This window comes from Strigops habroptila, chromosome 1 (assembly GCF_004027225.2).
Source record: "Strigops habroptila isolate Jane chromosome 1, bStrHab1.2.pri, whole genome shotgun sequence".
Lineage (NCBI taxonomy): Eukaryota > Metazoa > Chordata > Aves > Psittaciformes > Psittacidae > Strigops > Strigops habroptila.
Window position 1 is genome coordinate 95303576 of NC_044277.2, and position 21476 is coordinate 95325051.

Genomic DNA, 21476 nt, shown 5'->3' on the forward strand with positions numbered 1-21476 from the left:
ACCTATATGTCTGGACATACCTGATTATTTATTCACCTAATCAAATTATATTGTGTCATTTGACGATAGGATGTACACAGTGCTGACACGATGTTATTTTTTGTCACCAGATAAGGGGAATTGATTCTAATCTATATTACTTTTGTTAGTCATCAACTCTTACACCTAGACCTGCCAAGGGAAGCATGAATGCATTTTGTGAAGTTCAATAGCACATATATCATTAGGTCATAGTAAAGATTTGCATTGTTGAACAAAAAAAAACATCGACCACCATCATTTGATCAACTTTTTCTATGTACCAGTAGCGTAATGGTGAAAGCACCCTTCTGCCCTTCTCCCACCAGCCAGCATAATGTACTTGCCCATTTCCACTTCTTCATTTTTTAACTTCTGTCATCATCTGGTATTACCACGTGTTAGACTGCATCTGCTGAGAAACCCTGCCTCTTGCTATCCCCCAAAGCATTGAAATCTTAAGAATACCTTCTGTTCCCTTGTGTGCACTTGCAATGCCTGTTTTATAATTAATTTCAAGTCGTGTGTCATAACCCGGACAAAAGGCTGTCTTTTTTCTTTTTTCCTCCCCCCCTTTTTTTTTTTTTCCTTTGATTGACCGATTTCATTCTCTAACAGTATCTACTGCAAAGGTCAGTGAACAATTCTGAGGTAACTGCTAGGGGTGGGGGACTCATCAAGAGGCGTGTGTATCTGTGTGATCTGATGAGGTGCATCAACTAAGGCCTCAGAGGATCTCGATATTTATCACATCCTACCCCCCCCCTTCTTTTTTTTTTGATGACCCAGTAGGTTATTTCAGTGGGGAGGAGAAGGGGACAGAGAGGGTGCTCAGGGCTTAGAGGGAAGGAGGAAAGCTTTCAAAATATGTAATTATGAGCGGCTCGTAGGGCGAGCGAATTCTCCGTTGTGAGCAGGGATGGGAGTGCGATGACAGTAACTGTTGTCATTGTCGCTCCCACGGGTGGGGGGCTGTGGCCCCGCTACCGCGGCGGGTTGGGGGACCGGGGAAGATCGCGACTCCCAGTGTTGAAGCCGCCGGGTCTCACCGCCGCCGCCTCCGTGACCCTTCCTGCGCCGCGGCCGCGAGTGGGAGCTCCGCGCCCCGCCGCACCGAGGCCCCTTCCTTTTCCTCCCCCAGTCCCGCTCCCTGGGAAAAGGCCCGTGGGGGGAGCGGCGGCCCCGCGGCGGCCCCACGGCTGCCCGGGCCGAGGCTGTGATGGCGGGGGAGCCAAACCAGCCAAGCGGGCGGCAGCGGAGCGGTGCCCGGGGGGTAGCCGCGGTGTCACCGAGCCGGCACCCCCGGAGCAGCGTGCGGGCGCGCAGGAGCTACCGCCGCCGCACGCGTGTCTGGAGCGGGCGGGCGGGCGGGCGGCTACAGCCAACGCCGCCGAGCTTCGGCGCGTCCCGGGGAGCGACCGCGCCGCGGCGGCGGGTCCCGGCACGGCTCGGCCCCGGCACGGCTCCCTTTGGCGGTGCCGCGCAGGCGGCTCTGCCCCTGGAGCGGCCGCCCCTTGCTCGGTCTGCCCGGCTCTGCCCCCCCGGCCCTTTGTCCCCCAGAGGGTGCCCGTGTTACAGAGCGAATCCTCCCCGGAGCAGTCCTCCCTCGGGGCGCCGGACGGAGTAAATACAACTTCAGCTGCCGCGGCCGCTTTCATCCTCTTCCTTCCTTCCTTCCTTTCCCTTCCCCCGCCTCCCCTTCTCGCCTGAAAAGCGCAAACTTGTGCTGAAACGGCACCTCGGATGTATATGAGGCTAACCAGCCCATTAAATATGATCAACGTACCGTTTGCATGGAATGAAACCTTTCCCAGTCCTGATTGCTCCAAAGGGGAATCACGTCCTACCTCCCACCTTCCCAATCTTCATTCTCCCAGTGTACACACGCTTGTAATTACTGGTGATTGTGCTAATACAACCCTGAGCAAAAGCATGCTGGTGCTATGGAGAGGGGAGGCAAAGGAAATACCGTTAATTTGAGGCAATGTACGTGTGGATTATACTCTTTTTTTCTACCCCGCCCTACAGATACTGCAAGTTAAGCATCAACCCAAACATCAGCGGCTCATATTTTTCCCCCGTGGGGCTTTTTTTTTTTCTCCCCCTAACGGATCACCAGGTGATCTGGAAGTAAATGATGGATCGCTTCGTGGACCGGCGAAAGGAGAGAAAGTGAGAAGCCGACTTGTTCGCCCCGGCTCCAACCAAGGCGAATGCCGCCTGGTATCGCTCCTGCCGTGATTGCTCCTTACATAACTCCCCGTATTCACCGCAGACCGCTTCGCTCGGAGGAGAAAGGCGGGGGGGGGGGGGGGGGGGAGAGACGGTGATATAATATCACGTCGGGCCTTCTCCACTCTTGATTCCCCTCCTTCCAGGAGAGCGGGGCTTCGAAGCGTGATCATTAACTTCGGTGATCATCACTTGGTTTCTTTTGAAGGAGGCTGAACGGTCTTTTTCTTAACCTAATTTGTTTCTTTATTGTTATTATTTGTTCAGATGACATTCCCCGCTCCGCTCGCTCCCGCGGCGCGCACACCCGCGCACACACTCACACACACACTCACACCCCTTTTCTTTTCATCATCAGCAAATAAAGATTAGGTGGGCAGATTATAGAAAGCTTTTTCAGTCCTGTGCTGATCTTTATTCCAGAGCCTTTGTGATGATATTGATGATGATGATGGTCAAGTGGACAGTTTGATTTTTGTGTTTGGAGCTAGTTATAAAGAATCAATATTATATCAAGGGGTAACTTTCGTGATAAAGGACTTTAACCACTCCGGCTATTCATCATAAGTCTGTAGCAAGCAGATAGGTCAAAAGAAATTATATTGCACTAAAGAGTGTGTCTTCTTATCTCTCCTATACCAGGGGAATAAGGGACAAGCCGATCGATACAGTAGCTGCTGTATACTTCTTGCAATTATCAATAGCTGATTTCGTCTTTTGAGGCCTGCATCTATTAATACAAACTAATAATAATCTTCTGAGCATATCTGTAGCCAAGGGGATGAAAGTTTTTATACTTGACGGCACTATTTATAGAGCTAGAGTTAGTGAACAATATTACATGGTTGGTGTGTGTGGTATGCATATATATATACACATTTTAATATTCATCTCACTTGTCATTTTCGGAAGCATACAGATTTCTGTAGAGTGGCTAAAAGCACTGATATTTATACAAAAGATCTATTCCTACTCGTACTTCCTGGTGTCTGTGCTGACAGACACGCGTTGCAATACAAATACAGTGGTTTAATATATACAGCACCTATGCACCTCTCTGTGTGCATGACATGTATGTATGAGCTTAAATGGCTGTCGCCTTGGTAATACCCCCATAGCTAAGTGTATAAGAAATATTCCAGAAAGTATTTAAAAATGTTGGTTAAATTAATGTATCATTTGTTAGGTTAAAGAACACAAGTGGATGATAATTGGAGTTTGTTAAGTGTGAACATAAGCTTTTGTATACGTGAATCGATGTTTATTTAGATCCAAGGGTGGCATGATATTAAATAAAAGGAAAAGTAACTTAGATGTTTAAAGCAAAACGTTTAGGCTCTGCTGTGCTGTAGACTGGTTCTATAAATCTCATGGTGAGGCCAGTTGCTTTCCACAAAAAAATTGTAATAGAAAAGAAACATCTTTATAATTGACATTTGACATGCTGTTTGGGTTAGGCTGTGGTAGACCAAGCACAGATTTCCCTCTGATGGAAACATTTATCATCGTGATTGCTGCAGAGTGGCAGGTGGTGTTATCAATTACCTCTTCTTACCAATAATAATATTACTATGGTAATATCTTTGCTCGTGTGAGAACGAATTAGCAGTCAGTTGTCGCAGCTTTAAACAGACAAAATTGTGCTGGATTTAACCCCAGGGTCCTCAAACAAAAGTTGTGGTGCCAAAAGGGGGTGGGAAGATGCTACTTCAGCCTGCCAGGAAGAGTAGGAGATGATAGAAAATAAAGCCCAAATAATTGCACCCCTCTTCGAATAAAGTTGCTGAGCAAAATAATAACCGTAAAAGACAGCAGATGGATTGCACGAAACGTCAGATCCATCTTATCCGCGTGCTGGTAACTTTGATGGGTTTAAGAACAACAACCTTGTATAAAGTGTAAGTGTAGACAGAACTACTTATACACTCTTTGTAGGGTCAGGCTCGGAGATAAGCTTTTTGAGGGCTTTTATTAGCCCCGAATAAGCATAACAATTAAAGCAAACGCGTAACTAGGTGTCCCATGAATGTAAAAAAAAAATAAAATAATAATAAAGAAAAAGTACGAGTTGGTAAATAATATCATTAAACAGGCAGAATAATAACGTGTCGCTCCTGACGACGAAAGCAACATCGCAGAAGAAGAGGATTCACGAATGCGATTTAATTACGGAGAGAAAAACAACTTTTGCTTCCCACCACTGGTGAAGTGTTACCGTGGACCCACCGGTCCCGGCAAGGGGACGCGAGCGGGCGCGGTGTGCACCGGGACATGCGTGACTGGCTGCCGGCCCCGCAGCTGCCGCCTGCCCCGCTCCTCTGCGCGCAAATACCCGCGCGGGTGCGCTGAGATTTACGCGGAAAAGCAGTAGCCGCGTTCCACCCCCCCGCAGTGGCCGCTTTTTTCACAGCCCAACTTCAGCGAATGTACCATTATTATTTTAATTTTTAATTTTTTTCTCCCTCGACTCAGGGACATGAATTAAAAGGTCCGTGGAAAACTTTGCGGTGTAATGGGGAGCCGGGAGAGGAGAGGGGGGGAAGGGCAGGGGCCGGAGGAGACGCGTATCACTTCATAACTTTCCGCTCGCCTCCCGAGCCCTCTGCACTGTCAGGGTTTTCCATACAGCTCGGGTAGAAAGTTTCCCCCGGCGACCTGCGTCGTTCCCAGCGGTGCCGGCCGGGGCTCCGCCGAGCTTCCCCGGCGGGGGGGAACCGCGGGATGGAGGAATAGGGAAGGGGGGAGGCAGCGGCCGAGCTCCGCCGAGCGACCCCCGAGCAGCGCATCGCGGCGGGTTTTTTCTCCAAGAGAAAAAGTGGGAAGGCAAGCGGTGTAAGGGAAAATAAAACCATAAAATGTATCATTGGTAACCCTAGAATATGTTAATGTCAAGAGATACAAATCTGGTAATTATGCCTTTCTTGCCTGTTGTGTTCTCCATTGTTCATTAAACATTAAAGACGGGATTATTTAATTTTCCACTTTAAGATTCTCTCACATACCGCAAAATCATATTAATTTTCAATCATTTTACTTTCTACGATGCACAAAGTTTTGGTTTTATAACGCTGTCAATGAGCTGCCTCCCCACACATACACACACGCGTATCGCACTATATGAAAAGCACTCTTAGAACGCTCTTCAAAAAATCGTCTGCTGCTGGGGGAACTACCAGCCACTGAGCAATAGAAAATGCCAAAGTTTAGGGAGGGGGAAAAAATGTTGCCTGAGCAACAGCAACAAACCCTTTCAAAAGATGACCGGATGAAAATTGACACATTTCTGGAACTGCTGCAATTGAGGAAAAATGCCTGGGCGAGGTTAAAGTGAGTCCTCTCCCACTCCAGGCAAACAGGGGGTAGCTGAACCCCTTCACCTCAAGCAAGTCGGGAAAATGCACGGCTCTGCTTTGGCAGAAGCCCCAACTCCAGCTCCCCACTCGCGGCTGTGGTGCCGAGGGCTACAGGAACGCCAGCAGCCCCTCGCTTTCACCTGCACCATGCCCACAGCGTAGCGTAACGCACCGCACCGCACACATACGCGTAACGTGTTATCCGTGTGCGCCGGGTGCAATCAATCCCTACTTCTGAAGGGGAAAAAACCCCCCATGCTCAATTAATGGGCTCGTCCCCTCCCACTTCGTATTAGAAACTTACATCAGATTTCAACCATCACGATCTTCTCCAGATATTTTAAACGACATATTCGGAGTGCGACCAAACTTTCAGCAAGGATAGATGCACAGGAAGAAGATGCGTTAGAATTTATAGACGGGAAACAAGTTTTTTAATTGCAAAGCGAGCAGTCATTGAGAAGGGTGCCGTGTATACATCTCGCTAAACGAAGGGCAGAAAAGTGTGCTCGGTTAATACCTAAAAGGCTGTGGTTTGGCGTTTCAGTCTTGTTTTCCCTTCAGGGTTGTGCCCGTTTCTAACGAATACCTGCACCACAGAAATCGCCGATGGCATGCGTGTCAGCAAACTACCCAGAGTGGCCTAAACTGTCGCCTGTAACTTTATTTGGTCTGCCTACCCACATAAAAACGGGGAATAAACCGCGATCCCAGAAAAGCGGTATCACAACGCACCAGATAAAGCGAGCTATCAGCAGGGAAAGTTTACACAGAGGAGCCTCCCAAAGAAGCCAGGGTTAGCGTATTTTAAGGACTAGGGCTGGATTACACGGGCTGGGGAGGGGGTATTAGGAGGAAATCCCTTTCACTGATCCTCGGCCCCATGAGCAGAGCTGCCCCCGCCCCGCGCCCGGCGAGGTGGGCTGCGCCTCCGCGCCCCACCGATCACCGAGGGCCGGCGACGGGGCCGCTCCGCACCGGGCGCGGGGGGGGGACGGGGACGGGGCGAGCAGCGCTCAGGGGCCGGGCTGCAACTACAGTTAAAGAAAGGAACAAAAAAAGGAAAAAAAAGGCATCCCTCCCAAACAACAACAGCAACAACAAAAACAACTACGAAGGGGGTCGCAAGGGCCGCTGGAGGAGCCCACCGCCACAAAACCGCACAAACGCACACCCATGCGCGGAGCTGCGCGCACTGCGGGTCCCTGCGCGGTGCAGCTCGGTGCGGCGGCGATCGGCGACGGCGGGGTGCATCCTAGCGGCGGGTCCCTGCCATGGGAGCCCGGCTGGCCCCGGCGCAGGGGGAGGCGGGCAGGGACGGCGACGGAGCGGCAACTTGTGGCGGCTGCCGGGGAGCGGGAGCTGCTGCGCGGCGGCGGGGCCGCCCGCCTCCCCGAGGGACGGACGGGGCGGGAGGGGACGCGGCGCAGCGGGACGGGGCGGGGGAGGCTCGGCCCGGCTCCCCGGCAACCGGTAACGCGATAGAGGGGAAAGCGTGGGGGGAGGGAAGTCTCTCCCTTCCCCCCCCCCTTCACTTTTACAAAAAAAGGGGGGGCCTGGGAGAAAAGCCGCTGTTGGGAAAGTGCGTGCGGAGAGGGAGGCTCGGCGGCGGCGGGAGCTCATCGGGCTGCGCGGCTGGGGCAGCCTCGGCGGCAGCCCCGGCAGCGCGGCGCGGGAGGCGGAGGAGGAGGAGGAGAGTAGGAGGAGCTGCCGTGTGACCCGCACCGCTCCCAAACTTGAAAGTTTTTCTGCCCGAAAACGAGAGCGGCCGCGGTGCGCGCACCGCTCCTCGGCACGGAGCGGAGGCATCGACTGGGCGAGCCGCTGCGCTGGGAGCGGCTGCCGGCGCCGCTGCGAGCGAGGCGAGGCGAGGCAGGGGAGGGGTGATCACCCCTGCGACAGCAACAACAGCCACCCCCCACCCCCAAATCTGCAAGAGGATCGATACTGTTTGCTGGAGACCAAGGACTTGCTCATCGCGCACACGAGAGACCGCTGTCATTAGCTAACAGGACACACGACTGAGCCGGGGGGTGGGGTGGGGGGGAGGGCGAGGAGTGTCACAAAAAGTCATTACAACCTGAGAGAGAGAGGGAGAAAGAAAAAAAAACTTCCTACCAATGGACAACAGGAAGTGACCACCACCACCAACGGGGAGTCTCTGCTTGGAGAAAGAAGCTGCAAGACAAAGAAGGAAGGAGAGGTGAAAGACAAAACTGCCCAAGGTCTTCTGCGTGTGCGTGCGTGCGCTTTCGAGAGAGAACAAAAGTCAACCGGGAAGGGGAGACGGAGAAAGAGGGACGGAAAAGGAGACGGGATGGAGGAAGAGCTAAAGACAAGCATGTGAAGAGCAAGGGGAAAGAAGAGCGGAGCAACACACACGCACACCGAAAAGAAAGGAAAAAAGCAAAAGCATACACAGAAGTTTGTTTTCCTCCTGGGAAGAAATTACTCACACGCACACAGAAATCAGATGCCTTGCAGATCAACTTCTGGAGAAAGAGACACGAAGAGGAGAGAAGAGGACGCAGAGTGATGTGAAGAAAGAAAGGAGGAAAAAAACCCACCAAAACCCAGAAAAGAAAGCAGAGAAGCCGAAAGCAGAGTAAAAGAAACTGAGTGCCGGGGGGGGGGGGAAGAAAGAAAAGCGAAGATCGTGACCTCCCCCCACAAGTGAACCTTGCACATATGTTGTGTAAAGTGTGTGCAAAACAGAGCCCTCCTGCGTGGTGCGTGTGTGTGTCGCTGTCGCTGCCGCCGCCGCCGCTGCTGCCGCCGCCGCGGCCGGTGCCTCTCGCAGGCGGCGCTGCCGGTGCCGGGGAGACGCATCATTTGGCGGAACGAAGCGGCTAATTGCGGAGCCCCGTCCTTCATTTACATATGCAGCCTGAGTCCGCTGGAGCCGCGCCAATCCGCGCTCGCTCCTAGCACCATTAATCGCCATGCATTATTCACAATCATAATTACGGAGCCCCATGCGCGCTCCGCGCAGCCGCCCCAGCCCGCCGCGCACACCCCGCCGCACCGCGCACACCCCGCCCGGCTGATCCTTCGCTCGCTCACCCGCTCACCCGCACTCCCTCCCAGTTTGGTTGGTTGATTTAGCGCTGTTCCCCCCCCCCCCCCCGCTTATTTTTTGGGTTGGTTGCCTTTTCTGTTGTTGCTTGTTTTGTTTGTTTTGCAACTCGACTTTTTATTTACGAACAGTTATTTGCAGCCCCCACTCCCCCCCCCCCGTTCCCAATTCCTCCCCTCTTTCCACCTCCACGTCGCTGATGCCTCTGCAAAAAGCAGAGTCAAGACGGCTCAGTTAGCAGCATGTCTCGTCGAAAGCAAGCGAAACCCCAGCATCTCAAATCGGACGAAGAGCTGCAAGCGGAGGTAGTTTCTGAGCACGGTAAGGGCTCCTGGCGCCTCTTTCTCCTTCTCTCTCTCCTTTTGTGAGTGTGTTTCGGATGGAGATAGGTGGATTTATGGTGATGGTGAACATGGGAGCGCAATTACTCTGCCGCGGGAGAATGGGAATTAGAGCAGCTGGGGGAAGAGGCAGCGGAACTGAGAAGTTAGCAGTTTAGCCAAGTTTCTGCAGCCCACCCCCTGACTAACCATCCCTCTCCGCAGCTCCCTCCCGGCCTCCCGAGCGCTTTTATCGCGGCCGGGCTCAGCGGCGGGGCCAGGCCTTCCCTTTCTCCCCGGGCAGCTGCAGAGCGGGCACCCTGGGGCAGCGCCTGCCGCCGCCTCCTCTCCGCCGTGCATTTTTTCGGGTACCCCTTTTTTCTACCCCGCTGGCGGCTCGCAGCGGACAGGAGCCGTGTCCCCCCCCCTTCCGCCCCACCGGCAGGAAAGTTGGGGCGGCCGGAGCCGGGGTGCCCTGCCTGGGGCTGCGGGTCCCGGGGGGGTCCCGCCGGCCGGGGGTTGCCGGGGCCCGGTGCGCGCCCCCGGGGCAACCCCAGCGCGGCCGGTGCCAGGGGCTGCCTCGCGCCCCAGGGAGGCGCGTGTCCGGGCAGCCCGCTGAGTTTCGGGCTGCCCGGACCGCTGCCCCCCGTTGCCTGGCGGGCAGGGGACCTCGGCAGGAGCGGGCAGGGCCAGCGGAGCCGACTGCGTTATTTTCGAGAGGTTGAGCAGCAGCTTTTCGGCTCTTCCCGACCCTTCGCCGCCTTTCCCCCTTCGCCTCCCTGCTGTGCTGCTACTGTAGTTATTACAAGTGGTAGGTAACACGGAGTGCCACCACCGCCACCAGCCCCTGTCGCGCCGGCTGCAGGCAGTGGGGAAGGGTTATTTTCTCGCCCATCCGCCATTCCTCGCTCCCTCCTCACACGCAGGCACACGCATACTTGCCTCTGGGCTGCCCGGGCTGCTAGTGAACAAGTGTCCGAAGCGGGAAAGATTTGGACTGTAATCACTCCTTTTTTCCACTTTGCTGTATTTTGTTTTCGAGGAAAGGCCTGCAGGGTTTTTTTCTTATTTATTTTTTATTTTATTTTTTCTAAGTTTTAATATCCTTGGTAATCCTTGTCATTGCAGCGTGCAAAGGCATGCTGCAGCCCAATCTCACTTTTCCTGGGCTAAATTGAGAGCTTCCACTTGAAAGTTTTTCTTTTGCTCTTTGCGCTTAGCCCACTGCTTGCTTAGTTCCTTGGACAAGCAACTGGGAACCCCAGTGTTTTCTGCTGTGTAGGCCCCTGGCTCCACTGTTTTATCGTCCCCTCCCCTTCCCTGCTTCGAAAAGAAAAAAAAAGTCATTCTCCTGGTTCAAAACTATAATGACTTTTAAGTTGCATCTGTGGGGAGTGAAAGGCAGCAAAGTTGAAGCCTGAGGAGGATTTTGACTATTGTATCTGAACTTTACAGCCCTGAAGCTTAAGGCAGCGTGAATCCACTTCATCAGGTTAAAACATCTGTCAGACTGGCAAATCGTTAAGCCTCCTGCTCCTTCCCAGGGTATTTGGGGCGCCAGGGAGTGAGTCCCACACTGCCCAGGGCTGCTGTGGGGCTACTGCCCCTGCTCTAGGAAAGCCCACTTGGGTGCTGACAATAACAGACACAGAGAGAAACGCTTCCTTCTATCACAGCGGAGGAGCAGAGCAGTGCATTTTCCACATTTATTTGTTTTTTTATTCCTTAGGAAACAGTGGTCGTGTAAAAGAAACTAATATAGACAAGCAGGTGAGAATTAGTATTTTATTATGTAAACAAGATTTGTTGAGCCCAGTCTGTGTTGGGGTGGGACCTAGGTCTAAGAATTTATCATTAGCATTCTAAACTTTTACATGCTCTGAATCCATTTCAGCACAGAAAAATAAAACCCCACAACTTCATTATGACACTCCTGGCGAGTTAATAAATTGAAAAAAAAAATAATTGTTAAACTAGGTTTTTGTTTTGTTTTGTGAATCTTATCTATGTAGCCATGTCACCCGAGATTAGAACAAGAGATATGCTAAAAAGAAACGCTTGCATATGGTGGGTAGATTAAGGACAAAGAATCTTTTTGTCATGGAAATGGTTTTTTTTTTTCCCCTTTTTGGGGGGGTTTTGTTTTGTTTACTTCATCACATAGAATTTCTCACACTTGGTTTGTTTTGTATTGCCCTCAATGACTACATGATCAAATGAATGGATTTATTTCTGCCGAATGAGAAAGACAGTCTTTCCATCAAAAGGACTACATTGCATCCCAGTGAGGAATTTTAAAGCGTTATTATTGTGGTCCCTGAATAGCACAAAATCGGCTTTCACAGCAGCCCTAAAAGGCAACAATGTAAATACTTTTCAGCTTTAGAGGCTGTTATCAAAATGTGCTGTGTTTCCTTTTATTAAAACATATTTTAATTAATAGAGTGAAACCCTTCATAGTTAACAATTAACAAGCTAAAGTAGTGCTATTGGGTTTGCACTTCCATTTGAGAAACCCGAACGAGGTGGAGGCAGGATACACGAGCAGAGGGCTATCTAGTGCACATTAGTGTAATGTAAATCATTTACACGTTATATTAGGAAGCCTAACGATTGCTATACTGCAAGCAATTTTATAGGGCAGATACAATGAGTGCTCCAAATCTCATGAATTAAAGCTCTTCTTGTCAAGTCAGTGTTCTTCGTTTCTGTTCACAGCTGTAATCAAGATATTGCTACAGTTCCTGAGCGTATTTTGCAACAGGCCAAAAATAGTTTGCACAGTGCAAGAGTATTTGTCGTTTTTAGAAAGCAAAATGTTCAAGCAGTATTATTTGGTACATGTGGCCTTTCCACTAATTTGGCTGTTTATCTTCAAAGGTGGAAGTTGTTAACACAAAATTACGCAAATAAAGCTTTTTATTTATTTAATGGAATTATGTTTAATATCACCTCAAAATAGATTTTATTAAATGAAGCTTTTAAAAATGAATGTCCCATAAGCATAATTCTTGGAATGAAGGGACGCTCATAGTGGCAGAGAAAAGCCTGGCAGTTTGGGAAGCAGAATGGAAGATAAACATTAGGCCGGATTTTAAGTTGACTGGACTCAGCAGAACTTTCATGCTAACGTTACCACAGAAGTTTTAGCATCAGAACAACAATTTTATAGCTAGCTTGGGCTACAGCATAACACGAATGCATTCAAACAGGGCAGTGTCATGATGGTGAGAAACTGTTAGAAATCTGAAGATAATTAGCAATGTCATCAACTACAGATTTACACTCAAAATCGTTTGAAATTATTTGTTGAAAGTGAAATGCTAAAAATACATTTTTTTTTAAATTTTGAAAGGAAGTGTTAACAAAACAGCTGGTGGTGATATATTACTTGAGTAATTGCACTGTAGAAGAGTGAACAAAAGATAGCTATTAAAAAACCCTTACACTTTGAGGTTACTAAATTAGAAGATATGATGGAAATAATTTAAAACCAGCAGCAGCAGGGCTCAGATGACTGCCTGTAGAATACAATAATCTCAGTTTCTCAGTAAAGCATTGTAATAGCTGGAATTACATTTCTAATACAGTTGCCTAATTCAACAGATTACAAACGAATCAGAATTAGAGGCGCAATGCACATGCTTCAACTCTGATTAATTTTTATATTAAGCCACAGATATAGCATTTGTATTTTGAAAGTATAGATAATAAAAGGGTTTTTTTGTAATGCTGAAAAGTGATTTTTGGAGTGTGCAAGTGAGATTCTGGTTAAGGGTGATGACAAATGAGGCTTTGGACTTTTTCATGCAAAGTTTCTGGCAAAGATGTATCATTGTTTAGTCTGAGGTGGAAGGGATACCTTGTAGTGAACGGTGTAATGACAGGTTTCTAGTGTGCTGTTTGCAGTTATTTTTTAAAATATTGGACCTGCTTTTCCCCCCACTCTTATACGGCATAGTCTAAACTAATGGATCTTTTTCATCCTGGTAAAGTGAGATTGGACTGTGCAGTTTTGAGCAGTTCATGACTGCACTTGCTATTCTGGAGTGTGTACACAGACACACACATGCTCCGCCACAGCAACGACACAGTTTGCTATGGAGCAGCCAGCTTCGTGTGAGTGTGTTCACTCTAACCTCATGTAAAGAGGGGAAAAACACATTTTGGGGGGACATTCCTACATACAAAATAGAGGTTAGACACTCCATCTTGGTTAGACACTACTGCCTTTAAAACTTGAGAGGTCACAAGCAGCTCTCAGTAAATGTAAAACTTGTGTGATTTTTTGCAAATTTTTGTTCTGAGGTAACTGTAAGAGAAGGCTTTTTGTTTTGGAAAATAAAGGCCAAATAAGTATTGCTATGAATTGTCTCTTTGGTAAGAAATAGTAATTGAAACTTTACATAAATAGTTTTGCTATTACAGTAGAGATGTAACATTCGAACTGTGTAACATCTGTATTTGTATAATTTTTTAAATACTCTTGTTTTGAACTGTGTTACCAATAGGAAAATATTTGGAATAATAAGGAAACTACAACAATCAGCCAATTTGCTGATGTATGTGTAACAATGAAAGTAGACAAAACTGTGTCAGATTTTATCTGGTGGTGCTGGTCTTGAGGAAGTCTTACCATCTCCTGAGGTAGACATTAAAGCTGGTTTTTTCAGAGTGGGAGGGAGAAAATTTTGAAATTTTGCTTTAAATTCTGTGTAATTAAGCTATTAATATGCATACATTTAGCTGTTGAAAATTACTTCTCCTTGCCTAAGAAAGAGGAAAAGCTGCAATTCAAAAAATAGATGGCATTAAAAAAAAAAAAAGTAAAAATAAATTTATAACGAATTATAGTGCCATTTCTGAAAAATAGTTTGAGTCCTGGGAAGATTTTCTGGATGTCTTTCCTTCATTTGATTTGCTGACTGCCAAGCCAGGACAAACATATCTGTTGACTATCCATCAGTCAGGACATGAGTCAGTCACTTTTGTTGACAATAAACCAGGTCTGACATGACATTAAAATAGTTAAGTTCTGACACATTTTCCAAAACAAAGCATGTAAAAATAATTTCCTTCATAATATTGCATTTGTAAAATGAGAGTAATTTATTGGGTTGTTTTTTTTTTCCCCAGAGGAAGCATGAGTAAATCTAGTTCCAGCAGTAAATTTTTATTGAATTGTACATTTCAATGTAAAGGGCCAAAATCATGTTTCCTGTGCCCTCTCAAAATTTCTCACTAAATATACTGAAGGTTTTCCATTAATTAAAAAAAGGAATTTGAGTCAAAATATACTTTTAGGAGCTGTTTCAGCTCTAGAGCTGTTGGACATAGAGTGCATTTCTTCCCAAAATTGTAAAAGCCAGAAAAATAATTGTTTAAAAAGGCGATAGAAACCTGTAATGAAATATATTTAAAAAAACATGTTTGTTTTAAGTTGAAAAGTGAAAAGACAGTGGACTGAAGAGCAGGTTCTTTAGGAATACTTGCTGGAGTTAGGGTACACAAAGTGAGCATACTTGAACTCAAACATTTATTATGGGGTAAACTAAACCTTTAAAAAAGATCCCTTCTGAAACTCTTACTGACAGTCTCTAATACTGGGGGGTGGTGTGTGTGTGTCCTTCACCACTCCCCCAAAAAATTTGGACCCTATCACTAGGTGAAAAAGAGAAAAACACAAAATGTCCAAACTTTCGACACAGAGAGTGAGGCACACCAAAATATTTGGGAAGGAAGACTGCTAACGTCCCCCAGCCAGCCATGGTGGGTGCATGAGGTATGGGTACGGGAGGCGCAAGTGGGTGCTGCATGGGTGGGTGCTGCATGGGTGGGTGCTGCCCTGTGTGGTCGCACAGCGGGCTGCTGCCGGAGCTCAGCCTGCATCCCGGGGAGAAGGTGGAACTGGAGAGTGCCAGAAAGCTTCCCCAGGACTCTCCCTGAGGGTGGGTAGTTAGAAGTGCTTTGACAAGGCTTGCTGATTTAACCTTTGCCTGCTTTGCCCTGCCAGGGGTGGCCACTAGATGTCAAGCTCATAATACAATTAGTACATCTGTGCAGTTGACCTTGGCAGCACGGCTTACCACTGTTCTGTTAAGTGTTAACACTGAATTTGAGTGTTAACTAGAGATCCCTCTGAGTTTGCTACATGCTGTATAGCTTATCAAATGCCCATCTAGTTCAGCACAAGTGTTTACAGTTCTTAAAGGAGGAAAAAGGTTTCCTTTTGTGAAGCCCAGCATCTTGAGCTGCTTAATTAACCCTGCAGGTGCCGCAGTATTTTTGTTTCAGTTAATCAAAAGCGACTTGCTGTTCAGTGTTTCAGGAGACCCCTTCTACTGGTGCCATCTGATAATTTTATTCTGTGGTTTTGTTGATGTAGTAATGTCCCCAAAGCTGCAAATGATGAAAGCTAATGAATTTGTTTAGATCTTTGTGTGCTTTGCTATCCTGTGCAAAACTGCAGTACACGGAACGGTAAATGAGCAAAACGACTGAGCTGCACAACTGGCATCGAATCACTCCTGGTTTGCTCTTTAAAGCACTCCTGCACATGAGTAATTTTACTCAAAGGAGTAGTGCCATTGATTCCAGTACTTGTAAGCTCAGTTTTGAGGTGCTTAGGAGATGCAGGATTTGGTCCTCACATTGGCTTCTCTTGTTGTGAGCCTCCAAACACAAATTCGTCAGCGTTTCTGTGGTTGTTCAGAGAGTGGTTGGCTTCATTCTTCAGAGTTACATAGTTTAAGATGTAGTTAATGATACACTTTTCAAAATAGGAAAGCCATAGAGAGTCTAGTGTTCTGCTTCTTTCTTCTAGTTTATTTGTTTTGGTTTGTTTTTTTCAATGTCTTTTTCATATTAGCTATGTTAAAAGTATTGGCCTCAAGGTTTTTTTTAGGATTCACCATAAAACTTGTTGCGTTTCAAATAAACTTAGTTCCTACAAACGCCAGCATATTTGTGCACAAATTCTACACAACCCAGAATTACTGTATATATGCCATAACAGCCAACCGAATAGCTGTTTATATAATTTTGAAAAGCACAATATGGGTCTTGTTTAATACGATACCTTGCGCAAATATTCCAAACAACTTGTGAAGCTTGCATCTGTTCTGCATCTGCATACACGTAGAAAGGTGCTGGTGTTCAAGATAACGAAGCTCTTCACTGCACAGATTAGAAACTGTAAATGTTTCGAACAGAATACAGTTAGTGCCTGTGCCACAGGTGGCTGTTACTTAACAAATTCTGAGATTTAGGCTGCTGGATAGATCAAACCGAGTGTGCCAGGTCAGCACCGGGTTTTGCATAGCAAGAGTGCCCTCCACTGTTCAAATCCGTACTGACAGCTTTTGTGGGCTGAGAAAAAGGACAGAAAATTTTTGAGTCTGGAATTTCTTCTACATTGTTAAACACAGTAGGGGTCTCTATTTGTCTCCTCCTGTTTCACAGCTTGGGCTCAGTATGTGATAATTCATCTTTCTTTATGGGATTCAAAGCTATCATAAAGAGTTAAAAAGAATTAATTTGCAAGAAAATAAACGTGTTCTGACAATTTAAGAAAACTTTCTTTAAAAGCTCTGTCAATTGTAAGAGATTATAAAGCTAAGGAAAAAGTAATACTGTTCTTCTCAAGGATCAATACGATGTTACAAGGCTGCTGTTTCCAAATGAATATAATTTTGAAAACAAATTTATGCGGGCTTAAAATATATTTTTGTTACTTTATTAAAATTGTGCTTGGAGAAAAGTAAGTTTGTGTATTCTGACAATAGGAGTAGCAAATAGTTGTCCTGTATGGGCGTGCTATTCTCAGAGTTCTATTTATAATATTGCTTGTTTAAATATACAAAAATGCTGTGAGCTGCACTTTGAAATGATTATTGGTTTTGCATGTGAGAGCATTTTATACATCTGTCTTCACAGTTAACAGACATTTTATCTTTAGCTGATGTTAACAAATGCAGTTTTTTCTGAAACTTCTTCACAGTTTGTACGCACAGTTAGATCTTTCACTGCTTCTCAGTAAAAGATCAGTGTTGGGGTTTTTTTTCTTCCTGAAAGAAATTCCTACATTTAGAAAACATTTAAGTCTTGATAAGTCTCGATGATGCAGCTCTGAATGTAGACAAAATAGTAATTCATGCAACACTTCTCCATGCTTTCATTTGTATTATTGCACCCAGTCAAAAAAGAAGCTTCAGAAAAAAATTTATTCACACGTTTGTTGGATTCCTTTAGAACACTCTTTTGTTTGAAGGCTTCAGGAAGGTATCAGCAATCTGAAAGAGATGAAAGCCTAAAAAATGTTGATTCTTTTACCTGATTTTATTCAAGTGTCTTATGAATCATACATAATTTTAGGATTCTATGATACAGAGTAACAAATACAACTCTGAATTGTCAGAGAATATGTGGTTGTAATAGTCCTTAATTAACATAACTGAAAAGGTGCTTTTCAGGTCATTTACATGTACAGTACTAGAAGTGATTTAAATTGAGACAGAATGGAAAGATTCTGGAGGAAAGATGAAACACAGGGTTTTTTTCCAGACTGAAGAAAGGGGGCAATTAATAAACAGCATATGTTTTCAGAATTAACCTGACTAGAATGTGATGTTGCATTTCAGTCTGTTTCACAAGAGTAGATGGCAGCATTTTTGAAGCATCCGTTTGTTATGTTTTCCCTTGCACATCATGCAAGAGCCTTTCCTCTCACAGAGCAGAAAGACATATGCCTGTGATAAAAATTCGTAACTAGTAAAGCCAGGTTTACAAATCCTGCATGCGTTGTAGTCAGAAGCTGTGGCAATTTTTTCTCAGCTCTACCCATTTCCTGACAGTGACTGAAGGACCCTCGGCACCCTTTCAGCCCTCTCCCTTCCTCTTGGATGGCGGGAAAGCAGGCCAACACCATCCTCCCTGCAGCCATGCATTGGGCCAGCTGAAAAGCACTTGGTGGGTACGCTTGGTGCGGGTGGCAGAGCAAAGCCACCTGGCGTCAACCCCTTGTATCCCCTCACTGAGTCAGCAGAGCACCTGAGCCGCTTCAGGTATCACCATCCCAAAGTGACTTTCTCAAAACACCTCTGTTTGAATTTCTGTGAGCTAATTTTAGGGGCAGACCCGAGTGACAGCACTCTGCTGGAGCCACCGCAGCTCAGTGGGTTGGTATCTGCTCAGGAGCTCACCCCAGGTACCGTGTAAGAGGTGCTGCCTGCAATTTTTCACCTGTTTTCATAGGGTAAGCTTTATGTGCTGCAATTCATCTTGCATCCCGTAGCAGCTTCAGATTAGTCTGTTAGCTGTTAGACTGCTAATGAGAAAAAGAAAATAACTGAGAGGTTATTAGTGGCTGAGATCCTGACTGCTTGACAAAACTCCCATTCAACACCTTTTGTGTAACTAAGAATTGCAAAATCCAACCCATGTCTGTAAGATTAAGCAAGTGCTTGATTAATTTCCCCAAAGTCCTTGAAAATTTTTACTGCACCACATCCTCACTGTAATAATAAAAATCATTGTTTTTCTTCAGGAGAAATAAAAGAAAAAAGGTTAAATTATTCAGTACTCAGTGGATTTAATCACTTCGTAATATATCAGAACATGAATACAAGCTATAAAACATAAGGAAACATGGAAAAATGCTGTGTTTTCCTGTAATAGGTATATACTTTAACTAAAAACAACGATTATTTTTTAGCTTCGTATTTAAACATTTAAAATTGTTAATAATCGGGAGTAATGGTAATATTTTGGTATTGCTTTCTTTTATAAAGTGATTGAGTATTAAGAAACAACAAAAATACCCTTTCATGTGGAGGAGGCATATGCTTTTAAGCTTTATTCCCTGTTGAAGTCAGTGAGGACTTCCACTTCAAAAGCAACAATAAATGCATTAGTGCTTTCATATTAATCAGTAATTCTGACAGGGATGTTAAAAACCTCATTTGTGAAATACTGGTACCCTGTCCGTTTCTCCAGTACACATATATATATTAAAAAATACTTATCAGTCATCATCTTCAGTCTTGCTTTCTTGCTTTCTGGAGTGCTTGTTTAGGGCAAGACCACAAAGACTGCTGTTTGCATGACTATTCCATACTCTTCCAATCCCATTAATTTCAGTGCTGTTTTAATGTGAGTAGAGGCAACTCATTTGAGTAGGAGTTGTTAGATTGAGTCCGTGGTCTGTTCTGTGAAACATCTTAGTAGCCTCTGTGTGTACCCTCAGCTGTGGCAAAGCAGCATTTACTTAGGTGCCACCTGTGTCACCTGCTTGCTTACCAGTCCAAGAAAGAGAAGCGCTGAGAGACATCTAACTTGTTGGATTTCTTAAGAAGTGACAAAAGAATGTATCCTAAATAGAAAATACTATGGTGAGGTTCTTTGTGTATCTACTTTGAAGTTGATTTTTTTGGGAAAAAACCCCCTAATGATTCTCCAGCATCATCATCTAAAATATTTTTCAAAAGCAGTTCTTGAATATTTGAAGACAGAGAATGAGATTAGTGTACTTGGACTGCTCATTTGAAAAGTATTCTCACTATTTTTAAGGCTTTGGAGTTGAGGGAAGGAGGAATACAGAACGGAGCTGTAGGTCCCCAGTCAATACGGGTGCAAGCCTGGTCCCCGAGATAGCATGAAACTAACCCTCTATTTCACGGAGAACAGAGCTGAGCGCTGATCATATGCAAAATACCTATACTACTGTATTCCTCTTGTACTTTTTCACAGGTTATATTTCAAATGCAAACTGCTGTTTCTTTGAGTTTATGAATTAGTACACTAGACTGGTTATTATTTCAAAGAGCTGAAAAGGTCCACATTGATATCTCCTGGCAGTGGGCATCAGAAGTTTAGGTTTCTGTTGTAAGCTTATGCATTATACGTATTAGTTTTGACATTTATAGATCACAAGACTGTCTTCTAGTGCAGAAAATTACACCTGTTTTGATTGTAAATGCTCGCATTTGGGCTCAGTGATTACTGTACGGTGTCTGAAATAATTAGCTTACTGGTGTTTGATCAGCTCGTTCTACATCAGAGGACAGCCATATTTGAGTGGCTGCATTGCCTGAATCCATCACTAATTACTTAAATCTTTTGTGCAAGGTTTGTTTAGAGAAACCTTTCCTTAAACAAAAGAATAGCAATACATAGATAAAAAGCTGGAAGAGGAGCTGCGCGGTTTGCAGCTTCTTTTAGAAGCAATCCTCCTTTGCAACCATGCCTGAATAGTAGAAGTAATAGTAGTAGTTGTAGTGGTAGTAATATTAACATTATATACCACCTGCTACTACTACTAATAGTAACAATAGGCAAGTCTTACCCAGGTTGCAAAAGTTTGCAAATAAGCACTGGAAGATATTCTCAGTGAAAAGCCTTAGGAGTGACACGGTGCCCCCATGCGTGATCGGTACTACCAACCAGGGAACTCAATAGATTCTGAGGATCAACACCCCCAACTCCCCCCACCCCCGACCGTTAAAATGTAAATCTGTAACGTAAATAAGGATTTGTTTGAGTTGTCTTAGTTGGGAAAGACTCTGGAGAGAGGCGAGCATGTTGGTGTCTCACTGGTCTGCGCTCTGCATGCTTTCACAAAGTGAAAGCTGAAGTATGCCCTGAAAATGTGTTTTGGAAGCCTGCTTTTTCACTTCCTCATTTTGGGAGGCTTTAGGCTTTCAACATAGGCTTTAGGATACCTGCAGCCAGTATGCTTGTTTTCTGTGGGGAATCATGTTATCTTCTGTGATATTTTTGTAACACACTGTGATAGTTAAGTTCCTACAGAAACATTTATCGTAAGGATTAGTCTACTATTGTATAGCAATGGCTGTATATTATCTATCTTAACCCAAACAGTGCAGCAGCTTCAGCACTTTGTGCAGAAATCTTAAAGAATATTTGACTGTTTTCAACTGCATTTTATTCTCCCCTCCCAAAGGAAAAAAAAGGAAGGGAAAAATATCCAGTAGTAGTAGTACTCGAAGAAGAGTTTTCCTTTTAGCTAATAGGTGGTACAGTAGAATTTTGTGTAAATAATATTTAAAATCAGAAAAAAAAAATCAGTGATTATTTCTCAACAGAATATGCATGTCTTTTTTTTTTTTTTTTTTTTTTTTTAGTGGTGAGCACTGGATATATAAATGTATATGGTGCCACCTGAACGGTTTTTTGAAGGTACAGTTTTGGAAGGTACAGGGAAATAATAAGTTTGAGGTGCTCTAAGAAGGCTAGGAAATAGTATTCAGGGCAAAGATTTATCACCTTATCAGACAAAACTCCCCATTGATATCTGTAGGGAGTTCTAGCTCAGTGAAGACTGAAAGAACTGACATGTAATTTTGTCAAAAGCGATTTTATAGTTAATGTTCTGTAAAAACCTCTTTTTTAAAAGTAACCAGAACATCTCAAGATTACGCTTCCCTTTTATTTTGCACTACCACCCTTTTTTCCCAACTG

The 21476-nt window shown here is 45.3% G+C and overlaps 1 protein-coding gene across 3 annotated transcripts in view; it reads left to right on the forward strand.

The window, feature by feature from the left end:
- Positions 1–7259: 7259 nt before the first annotated feature.
- Positions 7260–21476, forward strand: part of SALL3 (spalt like transcription factor 3) — a 26862-nt gene continuing 12645 nt past the window's right edge. For all 3 annotated transcript variants that reach the window (XM_030498842.1, XM_030498859.1, XM_030498852.1), the window contains exon 1: positions 7260–9000. In XM_030498842.1, the coding sequence (XP_030354702.1) occupies positions 8922–9000 (79 nt within the window). In that variant the 5' untranslated portion in view covers positions 7260–8921. The remainder of the gene's footprint in view (positions 9001–21476) is intronic.